This window comes from Schistocerca cancellata, chromosome 4 (genome assembly GCF_023864275.1).
Source record: "Schistocerca cancellata isolate TAMUIC-IGC-003103 chromosome 4, iqSchCanc2.1, whole genome shotgun sequence".
In the NCBI taxonomy this organism is placed as follows: Eukaryota; Metazoa; Arthropoda; class Insecta; order Orthoptera; family Acrididae; genus Schistocerca; species Schistocerca cancellata.
The window spans coordinates 655121937-655136800 of record NC_064629.1 but is presented as its reverse complement, the minus strand read 5'-3'; the positions used below and the strand labels follow the sequence as shown (position 1 = coordinate 655136800).

At 38.6% G+C, this 14864-nt stretch overlaps 1 protein-coding gene across 2 annotated transcripts in view; it reads left to right on the top strand.

Annotated features, from left to right (window-relative positions):
* The first annotated feature begins 3460 nt into the window (after window positions 1-3460).
* LOC126184924 (serine/threonine-protein kinase 16) overlaps window positions 3461-14864 on the top strand; it is a 104803-nt gene continuing 93399 nt past the window's right edge. The window contains exon 1 of one of the 2 annotated variants that reach the window (XM_049927592.1): window positions 3461-3667. In XM_049927592.1, coding sequence (XP_049783549.1) covers window positions 3591-3667 — 77 coding nt within the window. In that variant the 5' untranslated portion in view covers window positions 3461-3590. The remainder of the gene's footprint in view (window positions 3668-14864) is intronic. The other variant, XM_049927593.1, reaches the window with a different exon arrangement.

Sequence of the window (14864 nt, the reverse complement as noted above, 5' to 3'; positions counted from 1 at the left end):
ATTTATGTTAAGGATAGTGTAGCATACAAAGCTATAGATATTAAGAAATATCATGTGGAACAACAATTTGAGGCATGTGCAACAGAAATAATAACTAAATTCTACACAATAATAGTGTTGGCTGTCTACAGGGCTCCTTCAGGTGACATAAAAACTTTTCTACATATAATGGAACTCCTGCTGTCAGGGTTACTTTCAAAAGCGAAGGATGTTGTAGTTTAAGGTTAACTCAGTATCAAATTTATGACAGAAAATAAGAATAAAATTGACTTTGAGATTGTGATGACCTTATATAATCTGATATCAGTAATAAACAACCCAATAAGAATTACATCTGAGTCCCAAACTATGATAGACAACATGTTTTTTAGATGTAATTAGACACGAGAATTATACTGTGTGGCAGGTTATAAGTGGGCTTTCAGATCATGATGGACAAATTCTCACTCTTTATGGTGTCACTCTGTTCAAAAAACAATTTCCTCAATGGAAATTCATAAGAGTAATGAATGAAGAGAAAAAAAGAAACTTTCAACCATAGGTTGCAGCAAATGGACTGGTCTTTAGTATATAACCATGATAATGTAGATACTAAATTTAACTGTTTTATAAATGAATTCTGTGATTTTTTTTTTGAAGAAATATTTCTAAAGAAATGGGTCAGAAACAGTGCTTCCAATTCTGTAAGTAAACCCTGGATTACTAAAGGTATAAAACAGTCATGTAAAACCGAAAAGGAAACGTATGCTGCAATAAGAATATGTAAAGATGTAGAAAAATGGGAACACTATAGATTATACCGTAAAATTTTAAAGAAACTAATACAGAAATCAAAAGCCCTTTATTATGAGAAGAAAATAGATAATTCTAATAATAAAATAAAAGCAATTTGGGGCATTGTAAAAAAAGAAAGAAACAGGAAGAGATATAACAAGCAAAGAAGATGTATATAAAATCAGATATGAAGGTACCCTAGTAGATAACCCCAAAAGTGTAGCTGAGATTCTTAATTAACACTTCCTATCAGTAACTCAACAGATTGGTTGCAAGCCCATTGTTGATGAAGCTGTAACTCTTTGTCAAGCAGTATATTCAAATACATCTCTGTAAGAGGCTTAACTCTGCTACATATGCTTTATGGGTTGTCACTACATGTGTTGAACCTAACACTGCAAAAGTGGCATACCATGGCTATTTTTACTCACTCGTTGAATACGGTATTATTTTGGGGGGCAACCAGACATTAGCAAGGAAAGTGTTCATTGCACAGAAGTGAGCTTTAAGAGTTATATGTGGATTGCGCCCAAGAGACTCGTGTAGAAATATCTTTCGAAAAGTTAAAATATACACAAATACATGCCAATATATTTTTTCTGTCATGTGTTTTGTTTGTAAAACTATAGAGATATTTCACCCAAACAGTAATTGTCATGAGCATAACACACGGAGGAAGAATGACATACACAGCGAGCATACAAATTTGAGCTTGGCGCAAAAGGATGTCCACTACACTGGAACAAAACTCTTCTTTGTAGGGAGCACATTGTGCTCATGTGGGAGCAGTCTAGATGCTTGTAAAACAATAAACTGGTAGCCAAGATCGCAGGAATTCTTTTTATTCCATGATTACCGGTTTCGGCGAAACTAAAGCCGCCATCAACGGATCTTAGGACACATACAGTTGATGTTGTAACCTGTATGTGTCCTAAGATCCGATGATGGCGGGTTTGCTTTCGCCGAAACCGGTAATCATGGTATAAACAGAATTCCTGCAATCTTACCAGTTTATTGTTTTACAAAACTCTTCAATGCTCTTCCTGCTTAAATAAAGACAGAGATTCATAACAAGAGTAAGTTTAGGAAAGCACTAAAAATATTTCTGCTAGAAAAAGCTTTTTACAGTCTTGATGAGTTTTTTATTAAATAAATTGTAAAATTTTAATATTATATAATACACGTTGACATAACGCCGCTAAGAATGTTATTGAACTTGAGCTCTGTATCTGTGTGTGATCTGTATCTGTTTTCCGTAGTGCTTTAATGATTCTAAGAAAATATGTATTGTCTTTTATCTGTATTGCTGATCAAAGAATTTACTGTATAAATTTTATATAATTATATACTCAAATGTTTGTATATGCTATACGATTATCATATTGTACTTGTAAAATACTGACTCCTTCCACGTCCTCGTGAACCCAACACAGTTGGATCTATGGAACACGAAATAAAATCAATTCAAATCAATCCAATGTTCCTATATGACTGTCACAGATCATATCACGATATTCCTGTAACACATGTCGACTATTCCAGCAAAGGAAAAGGATATGAGCAGTTTTCACCTACATTGCACCTGGCAGAAAAGTGGGCAGGATATCTTAAGCTATGTACGGATGGCTCAAAAATGGGAACGCAAAATCATACCGGATGTGCTTTCTTCTGTCCAGAATCTACAGAAGAAAGGAAGATTCAACTACCAAGTGTTTCTTCCACATTTCTTGCTGAAACTTTCGCTATTATAGAGCAATCAAATATGCGACATCCCACAAAATTCCCAAGGCAGTAATAATCACTGACTCTCAAAGCGTTCTGAAATCCATTAGTTACAGGAATTGGGTAAAAATAACTAGTAAATACACCCTCAATATACTGGATCAATACCAGAAAGCTAAGAAGATTGGCCAAATTATAGAATTTGTATGGACCAAATCACATTCTATACAATGACAAAGCAGATCAACTACCGAGAGATGGGATTAACAGTGGAAGACCTATGGACATTAAACTCCCATGCACAGAATACCTCCTAAAAGTAAAACAAAAAGCGATTCTCTCATAGCAGGAAAAATGGAATGAAAGCCAACAAACAAGAGGCAAAAGCTATACGCGTATACAGACATTCATACCAAGACAGACATGGTTTGCGAACTTCAAACATTTAAGGAAAATTATAACGTCCATTGTGAGAATGCGTCTCAATCATGGATCTTTCCCTGCCAGCTTACATAGCATCGGAGACACCCTACTGTCAATGTGAACAAGAAACAATTGGTGACGTAAATCACATCTTATTTCAGTGCAGACGCAATGAGAAAGGCGGAGTCGACTTTTTGAAGGAGCTCTTAAGACTTGGTCACTGCCAGCCGCTTTGCACGATCCTAATTCACGGAGACTCAACCAGGAGTACATATGATGCCATATCCCGGTTTCTAGCGAAAGCAGACTTAAAAATCTAAAATGAATTGAACTTAATTAACAAATAAATTTTTAGCAGCCAACTGTGTTTCGTAATCTGATTCCAATAATTTTGATCTGAAAATATAAGAATGTACGCCCTAAACAGTAGGTATAACGAAGAAAAAAAAATTTTACCTTGTTATGTGTGTCAGTACATTTATTTGTGATGACGAAAAAGTTTGTATGATAGAAGCTAATAAAAAAAAATTGTAGAGATTATCTTTGTGTTTGTTTGGGTGTTGACATGTGACGTAGTGTGTTTACATCACGTTACTGATAAATGTGTAATTATTTTACAATATGTGTAATTTTTACAAATAATTTAAATCTTTTATGAATGTGTGGTGAAAATGGGTTGTGCTTGTTCAAGAACGAAAATTGCCGTGGGTGGAAAGACGTACACTGTCCAAGAACATTTGGCAGACGGGTATGTTGCCGTGATAGGATTATTTGTACAGTTGCCTGATGCAGTAAATGAGAAAATGTACATTTTATGTGAGCATACAGACAACGACATGCCGCAGATAATCAACATGCGAGCACCTATGTAAACTTAGCAATGATATAGTTATTGCAGTTTCCTCTAAAGTACAACTGTATAAAATCGCCCACTCTAACGCACAACCAGTTTTGTCCATTGTAAATTGGAAAATACCAGTAGTCTTTCTGTGTATTGCATTTTTCCAATGCCCATATTTTAAATCATTGTTATACATCTATAATCGAAATGTACAAACTGTTATATAATACAGAAACATATAAAACAAATTTTACAAAGTTCGAAAGCACTAGTATTTAAAAAGATAAAAAAATAATACGCAGCTCGAAACATACTCTGTTCTCACAAATACGTTTATAACACAATGGATTACTGCCATTTCTTTTCAATGTTGTATACTCTCATCAAGGTATTGTTATCAAAAGGTAATTGAAAAAGACCAAACCGTAAATAATTTGCAGAAATATTATCATATAAATTCAGCACAAATCATAAGTACCTTCATCTGTGTTATGAATTCACAGTTTGCACAACCCAAGAGTTTGCTCTACAATTGCCGTCATTTCTTTATTTGTCTCCCACATTTGACTCATTTCTTGAAGCATATCTTCTTCCTTCCCAGAAACTGACGGGAAAGACTTAAGTGACAAATCATAATATTATGCCTTAACAACTATCCAGGCTCCTCTGTGTTTTAGCTGAGTGTATGCTCTTAATTGCATGGAAAATTGCCACTAATGACTGCTTACTAGATTTGCCACAGTTATGCAAAGATCAGCTGACACAATTAATAATTTTGAAAGAACTTATTCATCCTCATGTGCGAGGAATAAAATTTGAATTCCTCTTCATTGCTTTGCAATCTTACACCATGTTGGTGACTTGTCTCTTTATTGGCTCCATTCACTTTTGGAATTTGTAATCAAAGGTGCTGATGTACAAGTTACTTTCAGAACTGACAACTGTAACTATTCAGCAACAATCTTTTCACCATTCAAAAAATTTCCATGTCCTTTTTCAGAAGTTGTCTGAAAACCACTTCATGTTGTGGTTGTTCTGTTGAAATATGGCATGGGTAGTTGCCTCAAGGGAGTGTAATAGTGTCACGGGCTCTAAAACTACTTTGATGCAGCTGTTGCTGTTTAGCTTGCATACAATACACATAAGTTGATATCATATTTTCTCACCCATTCTTTCATCAGACTGGACATTTGTTTGCTGTGCCACTCAAAAAATGCAGCTACAAGTTTATTCACCAGATCAGCACATAACATAAATTCTCTGCATCAAATATTAATCTCCCTCCTTAAACATGCACACAGGTCACTTTGGATCACTGTAGATGGTGTAGATCTGGTAGCAGGCACTAATAAGGAACAACACTGCTGATAAATGTCATGGCAGTGAATTGGTGTGTATGTCACAGCTGCCTCATTTGCTGGTGTATCAATGCAGACTATGCAACTTGCTACAATGATGCACCACTTGCAGCCATGTAAAATGGCTTGAGAACAGTGGTCATAAAATATCTTAACTGAAAAGGGGCAGAGACATTGCGTGACATGCCAGTTGATTTCCAGCTTGACAGGAATTGCTGATTCATGGAATTCAGGTCCATCTCAACCAGTTTTCGGGCAAGCATAGTGACCTGATGAAACACTTGGAGATAGGTACCTCGCAAATGGCCACTGTTCGCAGCTGGTGCATGAAGCCAAACAACACAGAAACTGTGCAGTAGCTCACAGGAGGTGTATAGTGTGATCCAATGACTCATAATTTTGCCTATTTCCTGATGATGAAAGGCACTGAGTTCATTGGCAGCCATGTGTGGCATTTAACCCACAGTGTGTTGGTATAGTTCAAGCTGGATGTGGTTCTGTGATGTTTTAGGGGTGTTTCTCATACCGTATTTTGTGTCCACTCATTCAAGTTATTATGAATGTGAACCAGAATGTTTATTTCAGCATTCTTGATGCCTGGATGTGGGGTGGACACTGGCCATCTTCCAAGATGACAGCAGCTGTATTAACAGGACTGTATGTGTACATTTCTGGTCTGATGGACGTTTGAGAATCGCATCATGGGTCTACTGACCCGTCCCGTAGAAAATTCCTGGGCCTCTGTAATAGTGGTAAAATACAGCCATCATTATATGCTCACTTTGGTAGCTCTGTGGGTTCTATTCATCTGTGAGCAGCTTCAGCTGGATATAGCATGGCTCTACCTGAAGAAAATTGTGGACTGTATTCTTAGCCGAACGGAGGGCATTATGAGGCCTAAAAATGGTGTTAGCATTTTCCCTGGGCACAACAACTTTTTTTTAAAAGTGATATGCAAATGCATTTTCTGCTAGTTGTAGGTGAAATGGTTCTTATGAAGGTAGAATAAGTAAAGAAAACTGAAACACAGCCCATTTACTTATATTTATTACACTGCTGCTTGAAGGCGCACGGAAGTCAGATTTCACGTAACACATAATTTGGTATTGTTAACAGTATTTACATAAACTGGTTCAGTTTAGGAATTCGTCTGTGGAGTAGAAAGAGTTGGTCACTTATAAGTCCCATAAGCTCCTTTGAAACTGATCTTTATTTATAAACTAATTTTTTTATTAATTCTCGCAAGTGATTGAAAATGTGTACTCATGAATAATGGAAAGCTTCCTGACCCAAAGTAAATTACTTAAAATCTTTAAGCAGTATTTGTAGTATGTATTTGTAGTATTGGTTCCATGAAGTGAGCTGTCGGCTTGATTAAGACGTATATTATTTATGACACATCTTATTAAGCAATAAGTATATTGGTAAGTTATAGTTAGTGTCCTCAATTGTGTGAATATGCCTCTGTGCGACATCACTGATTTCACACTACAAATAGTTTGTACTGCAGCTTTTTGACTTGGAAAACTTTAGCTTCCATTTGTGAGTTACTCCAGAAAATGATCCCATAGTACATTATAAGCAGAACATACTAGCATTTTTGTATCACACCTATGACCCCCCCCCCCCTCCTCCCCCAATGAACCATGGACCTCGTCATTGGTGGGGAGGCTTGCATGCTTCAGTGATTCAGATAGCTGTACTGTAGGTGCAATCACAACAGAGGGATGTATGGTTCCTGAAGAGGGGCAGCAGTCTTTTCAAATGGTCTTGCTGTTCTGGTACTGCTAATGGCTGAGAGCAAGGGGAAACTACAGCAGTAATTTTTCCTGAGAGCATGCAGCTCTGCTATATGGTTAAATGATGATTTCATCCTCTTGGGTAAAATATTCTGATAAAATAGTCCCCCATTTGGAACTCCGGGTGAGGCTACTTAGGAGGACATCGTTATCAGAAAAACAAAATGGCATTTTACAGATCAGAGGGTGGAATGTCAGATCCCTTAATCGGGCAGGTAGGTTAGAAAATTTAAAAAGGGAAATTGATAGGTTAAAGTTAGATATAGTGGGAATTAGTGAAGTTCAGTGGCAGGAGGAACAAGACTTCTGGTCATGTGAATACAGTGTTAAAAATACCGAATCAAATAGGGGTAGCTTAATGCAGGAATAGGTCTAATAATGAATAAGAAAATAGGAATTCAGGTAAGCAATTATGAACAGCGTACTGAACACACAATCATACTCAAGATAGACACTAAGCCCACACCCACCACAGTAGTACAAGTTTATATGCCAACTAGCTCCGCACATGATGAAGAGATTGAAGAAATGTATCATGTGATAAACGAAATTATTCAGATAGTTAAGGGAGATGAAAATTTAAATGTCATGGGGTGACTGGAATTTGATAGTAGGAAAACAAAGAGAAGGAAAAGTAGCTGGTGAATATGGACTGGGGATAAGGAATGAAAGAGGAAGCCGCCTGGTATAATTTTGCACAGAGAACAACTTAATCATAGCTAACACCAAGTTTAAGAATCATGAAAGAAGGTTGTACATGTGGAAGAGGCCTGGAGCCACTTTAAGGTTTCAAATAGATTATACGATGGCAAGACACAGATTTAGGAACCAGATTTTAAATTGTAAGACATTTCCAGGGGCAGATGTGGACTCTGACCATAATTTATTGGTTATGAACTGTAGATTAAAACTGAAGAAACTGCAAAAAGGTAGGCATTTAAGAAGGTGGGACTGGCGTAAACCGAAAGAACCAGAGTTTGTAAAAAGTTTCAGAGAGAGCACTAGGGAACAATAGACAAGAACAGGGGAAAGAAATACAATAGAAGGAGACTGGGTAACTGAGAGATGAGATAGTAAAGGCAGCAGAGGATCAAGTAGGTTAAAAGACAAGGGCTAGTAGAAATCCGTGGGCAACAGAAGAGATATTGAATTTAATTGGTGAAAGGAGAAAATACAGGGTCCGGCATAAAAAACTCCCCGATTACAAAGTAAGGTGCAGCGGACAGTAGAAGGAGCAGAGTGGTGGGGGGCGCGTCGTTATGTAGCTGCCTACGTGCCGTTTTCAGTGTACGCCATGGCGTGGTCTGGTGAACATCGTGCCTTCGTAGTGGAAGATTTTATTCAAAATGGCGAATCGCCTATTAATACTCAACGTGCTTTTCCCGTTCGCTTTGCGCTCGGACGACGGGACCCTGTTCCCGATAAGAAAACAATTTATTCTTGGGTTGCTAACTTTCGTGAGACAGGTTCCGCATTAAGAAGGAAACCACCTGGACGACCACGGACTGCAACAGGCCCCGGAAATGTTGATGCAGTTAGAGCTTCAGTTCAACAATCTCCTCGACGATCCGCTAAAAAGCATGCGGCAGCATTACGGATATCTGATCGAAGTGTGAGAAGAATCTTGCATCGAGATCTTAAAATGCATCCTTACAAACTTGTAACTACGCAGGAACTGAGTGAACGAGACTGTGGTGTCCGTGTAAGTTTGTGCCAAGACCTTCTTCGGAACATTCGTCCCAACGATATTGTGATTTTTTCTGATGAAGCACACTTTCACCTTGCCGGAACAGTGAACAGCCAAAATTGCAGGTACTGGTGTGAACACAATCCCCAAGAACTTCATCAACGACCACTTCATAGCCCTAAAGTAACAGTATGGTGTGCTGTTTACAATTCCGGAGTGATCGGTCCTTACTTTTTCGAAGAAAATGACAGGAATTTAACCGTCAACAGTGAACGCTATTGTGCCATGCTCCGCGACTTTCTCCAACCGCAACTAAGGGAGCTTTTTGGTGAAATAGAGAACGTGTTGTTCCAGCAAGATGGTGCTACAGCCCACACAGCGCGGCAGTCACTGGCATTGGTGAAGGAAATGTTTCCTGGGCATGTGATCTCGTTGCGTGGAGACATTGGCTGGCCCCCACGATCGCCAGACTTAACGCCCTGTGATTTCTTTCTTTGGGGCTATTTAAAAGCAAAAGTTTATGAACAACGTCCACAATCTTTACGAGCCCTGAAAGAAGCAATTACACAAGAGGTTGAAGCTATTCCACCTGAAATGACTCAAAGAGTAATGAATAACTTCAGGGAAAGACTCAATCAGTGTGTCGACAGTGCAGGAAGCCATTTAAGGGATGTTTTATTTAAAAAGTAAGACCATAAGAGTATTTTCTAAAATGGCATAATATGTACTTTTATTTAGTATAAATAAAATTGTTCTACCTTATTTGGTTTTGTTTTTATTAGCTTTCCTTAAAGGGGAGGTTTTTCTGCCGGACCTTGTATAAAAATGCTGTAAATGAAGCAGGCGAAAAGGAATACAAATGTCTCAGAAATGAGATTGACAGGAAATGCAAAATGGCTTAGCAGGGATGACTAGAGGACAAATGTAAGCACGTAGAAGCATATATCACTAGGGGTAAGATAGATACTGCCTACAGGAAAATTAAAGAGAACTTTGGAGAAAAGAAAACAACCTGTATGAATATCAAGAGCAGAGATGGAAAACCAGTTCTAAGCAAAGAAGGGAAAGCTTAAAGGTGGAAGGAGTATTTGGAGTGTCTATACAAGGGCGATGTACTTGAGGGCATTATGGAAGAGGACGTAGAGGAAGATGAAATGGGTGATATGATACTGCGTGAAGAATTTAACAGAGCACTGAGAGACCTAAGTTGCAACAAGGCCCCAGGAGTAGACAACATTTCATTAGAACTACTGATACCCTTGGAGAGCCAGCCATGACAAAACACTTCCATTTGGTGAGCAAAATGTCTGAGACAGGCAAAATACTCTCAGACTTCAAGACGAATATGCAATCACAAAGAAGGCAGGTGTTGACAGGTATGAAAATTAACAAACTATAAGTTTAATAAGTCATGGTTGCAAATTCTAATATTAATTCTTTACAGATTAATGGAAAAACTGGCAGAAGCCGACGTCGCTGAAGATCAGTTTGGATTTCGTAGAAATGTAGGAATACTGACCCTATGACGTATCTTAGAAGATAGGTTAAGGAAAGGCAAACCTACATTTCTAGCACTTGTAGACTTAGAGAAAGCTTTTGACAATGTTGACTGTAATACTCTCTTTCAAATTCTAAAGGTGGCAGGGATAAAATACAGGGAGCGAAAGGCTATTTACAATTTGTACAGAAACCAAATGGCAGTTATAAGAATCGAGGGGCACGGAAGGAAAGCAATGCTTGAGAGGGGAGTGAAACTGTATATTGAGCAAGCAGTAAAGGAAACAAAAGAAAAATTTGGAGTAGGTATTAAAATCCATGGAGAAGAAATAAAAACTTTGGGGTTTGCTAATGACTTGTAATTATATCAGACAGCAAAGTACCTGGAAGGCCAGTTGAATGGAGTGGACATTATCTTGAAAGGGGGATGTAATATCAACAAAAACAAAACAAGGATAATGGAATGTAGTCAAATTAGATCAGGTGATGCTGAGGGAATTAGATTAGGAAATGAGAAATTTACAGTAGTAGATGAGTTTTTCTATCTGGGAAACAAAATAACTGATGATGGTCAAAGTAGAGAAGATATAAAATGTTGACTGGCTGTGGCAAGGAAAGCATTTCTGAAGAAGAGAAATTTGTTAAAATCGAGTATAGATTTAAGTGTTAGGAATTCCTTTCTGAAAGTATTTGTATGGACTGTAGCTATGTATAGAAGTGCAATGTGGATGATAAATAGTTTAGACAAGAAGAGAATAGAAGCTTTTGAAATGTGGTGCTACAGAAGAATGTTGAAGATTAGACAGCTATATCATGTAACTAATGAGGAGGTAATGAATAGAATTGGGGAGAAGAGGAATTTTCGGCACAATTTGACTAGAAGAGGCATCAAGGGATCACCAGTTTACTATTAGTGAGAAGCATGGAGGGTAAAAATCATAGAGGGAGACCAAGAGGTGAAAACACTAAGCAGATTCAGAAGGATGTAGGTTGCAAGAGCTGCATCAAACCGGGCTCTGGACAACAACAACAACAATATGACTGACGACATCCACACTGCAAATAATGATTTATTTAGGCACTTCAGCAGTTCTTTGATATGCTCTTCCCCATTGAATTTATTATCAAGCTGCAATCCGAAGAATTTAACACTGTCAACCTGTTATATCTGTTTGCAGTCATATCATAGACAAATATTGGGAGCAAACCTCGTACAGGTTAGTTTCCTCAAAGTTTAGTGACAAAGAATTGGCAACAAACGGTTTGTTAATGTAAAAGTAACTAACACCACTCATGCATTAGGCCTTAGGCCTTTTCCAACTGGCCAATGCTGCCCACAAGGCAGTACAAGGAGTGATCAATGACCATGGGAAATATGATCAGCATGTCAATTGTCTCTCCACCTGCTATTGCCAGTATATGAAGCCTGATGATGCTGCTGCATCTTTATTTAAGCAGCTCCTTGTTTGGCCTCGAAGAGGCTGAGTGGACCTAGTACCAGGCCCCCGTATCTTGGAAAAAGTTTGAGGAGGCACCAGGAATTGAACTTGGGTCCTTCTACACCAAAGGCAGTGACATTAACTTTTTTCTGAATTAATTTTCTTCTCATTGTAAGGAAATGAGTCTCGGTCCGGCACACGGTTTTAATCTGCCAGGAAGTTTCATATCAGTGCACACTCTGCTGCAGAGTGAAAATCTCATTCTGGAAACATCCACTAGGCTGTGGCTAAGCCATGTCTCTGCAATATCCTTTCTTTCAGGAGTGCTAGTTCTGCAAGGTTCGCAGGAGAGCTTCTGTAAAGTTTGGAAGGTAGGAGACGAGGTAGTGGCAGAAGTAAAGCTGTGAGGACGGGGCGTGTTTCGTGCTTGGGTAGCTCAGTTGGTAGAGCACTTGCCCGTGAAAGGCAAAGGTCCCGAGTTTGAGTCTCGGTCTACCACACAGTTTTAATCTGCCAGGAAGTTTCATATCAGCGCACACTCTGCTGCAGAGTGAAAATCTCATTCTGGCTCTATTCCAGTCAACATTGTCAAAAACTTTCTCCAAGTCTACAAATGCTAGAAACATAGGTTTGTCTCTCCTTGACCTATCTTTTGGGAGAAGTTGGAGGGAGAGTATTGCCTTGTGTGTTTCTACATTTTTCCAGAATCCAAACTAATCATTCTCATGGTTGGCTTCTACTAGTTGTTCCATTCTTCCATTCTACTTACTGAACAAATAGTTGGATAATATTCACACCTGTCAGCACCTGAATTCTTTGGAATAGGAATTATTACGGTCGCCCTGTAGTCTGAGGGTATTTTGCGTGTGACATACATCTTGCACAGAGGATGGAATAATTTTGTCATGGCTTGTTGTCCCAAGGCTATCAATAGTCCTGATAGAATATCACCTTCTCCATGGGCCTTGTTTCGACTTAGGTCTTTTAGTCTGATGTGAAATTCTTTGTGTAGTATCAGATCTCCCATCTCATCTTCATCTACATCCTCTTCCCTTTGTATATAATTACCTCCAAGTTCATTCCCCTTGTATAGACTCTCTACATAATCCTTCCTTCCGCCTTTCAGCTTCCCCCTTCTTGCTAATACTGGTTTTCCATCTGACCCTTAATATTCATACAACTGCTTCACTTTTCTCTAAAGATCTCTTTGATTTTTCTGTTGGTGGTATCTATCTTTCGCCTACTGAAATATGCTTCTAAATCCATACAGTTGTCCTCTAGCCATTCCTGCATAGCCATTTTGCACTTCCTGTCAGCCTCATTTTTAGATGTCTGTATCCCTTTCCCCTGCTTCATTTGGCTGCGTTTTTATGTTTTCTCTATTCATCAGTTAACTTCAATATATTTTGTGTTATCCAAGGATTTCTACTAGGCCTTGTCTCCCTACATATTTGATCCTCTGTCGTCTTCACTATTTCACCTCTCAAAGCTACCCATTCATCTTCCACTGCATTCCTTTCCCTGTTGTAGTCAATCATTGCCTAATGCTGGAATCAGGCTGAAACCTTCCGGTGTCTCCAAGTCCTTCCACATATAAAACTGTCATTCATGATCTTTAAACCAAGTTTTATTGATTAAATTATGCCCTGTGCGAAATTCTACCAGGCAGCTTCTTCATTCATTTCTTTCCTCCCAGTCCATATTCACCTACAATTTTTCCTTGCCATTCCATTTCCTGCCATAGAATTCCAGTCCCCCATCACAACTAAATTTTTATCTCCCGTAACTATCAGAATAATGTCTTTTATCTCATCATACATTTCTTCAATCTCTTCATCATGTGTGTAGCTAGTTGGCATATAAACTTGTACTATTGTGGTGGGTGTGGGCTTAGTGTCTATCTTGACTATGATTATGTTTTCAGTATGCTGTTCATAGTTGCTTACTTACATTCCTGTTTTCTTGTTCATTATTACCGAGCGAGGTGGCGCAGTGGTTAGCACACTGGACTCGCATTCGGGAGGACGATGGTTCAATCCCGTCTCCGGCCATCCTGATTTAGATTTTCCGTGATTTCCCTAAATCGTTTCAGGCAAATGCCGGGATGGTTCCTTTGAAAGGGCACGGCCGATTTCCTTCCCAATCCTTCCCTAACCCGGGTTTGCGCTCCGTCTCTAATGACCTCGTTGTCGACGGGACGTTAAACACTAACCACCACCACCACCTTGTTCATTATTAGAGCTACTCCTGCATTAAGCTACCTCTGTTTGATTTAGTATTTTTATCACTGTATTCACCTGACCAGAAGTCCTGTTCTTCCTGCCACCGAACTTCGCTAATTCCCACTGTATCTAACATTGACCTACCCATTTCCCTTTTTAAATTTTCTGATCTACCTGCCCAGTTAAGGCCTCTAACATTCCACACTTCAACCTGTGGAATGCTAGTTTTTTTTTTCCTCTGATGACAATGTCCTCCTGAGTAGTCCCCATCTGGAGATCCAAATGGGGGACTATTTTATCTATGGAATATTTTACCCTAGAGGATGTCATCATAATTTAACCATACGGTAGAGCTGTATGTCCTTGGGAAAAAACTTCACAATGGAACTAGAAAACCAACATATGAAAGTTACTAATTTTGGACAGTTCTTTTCCTTTAGTCTGAAAGTTAGAGCTTCGATGACTTGCTTTGACAGACTAATGTCTCATACTGGATCATTCAGTCCTTGCTGGCAGAACTATTGACTTGTTGCACATCCATCATTCTTGCTTCCACTGCTCCCATCTATGTACTGCATTTCTTATTTCTTCTCTGTCTGACAAGTGTACATCAGGCAGTGCAGTAAACAGTGATATTGGTACATCTTCACTGTGTGGCATAGATCATCTTCCAAATCTGGGTATTCCCTCGTATGTTTATTGTACCTATTGAACCCTTTCACATTCACTAAACAAATGTAACAGTCTTCATGGTGGTTTTTGGTTTCTCTCCACACTGTTGGCACATCAGATTGTGAACTTTTTTTTGCTCCATTTTTCTGTTCAAATACTCCACACAAAGTCGTTGATATTTTTTATTTGTTTTTGCAGCATATGTTCACTGCATATGTAATAGAAGGCATCCGGCTGGTTCACCCAGACTGCAGGATGAACTCTTTTTTTTTACTTGCACAAAGAAAAACACAAATTTATGTTTATGTGTATGGGTCTATTATGTGATAACCAATTACATACGCTTTACACGACAAAAATATCAGTGCTATGCTGTCATATGTTTGCGCCTACACAAAACACTGAAGGATTGATCAACATATAAACTGGA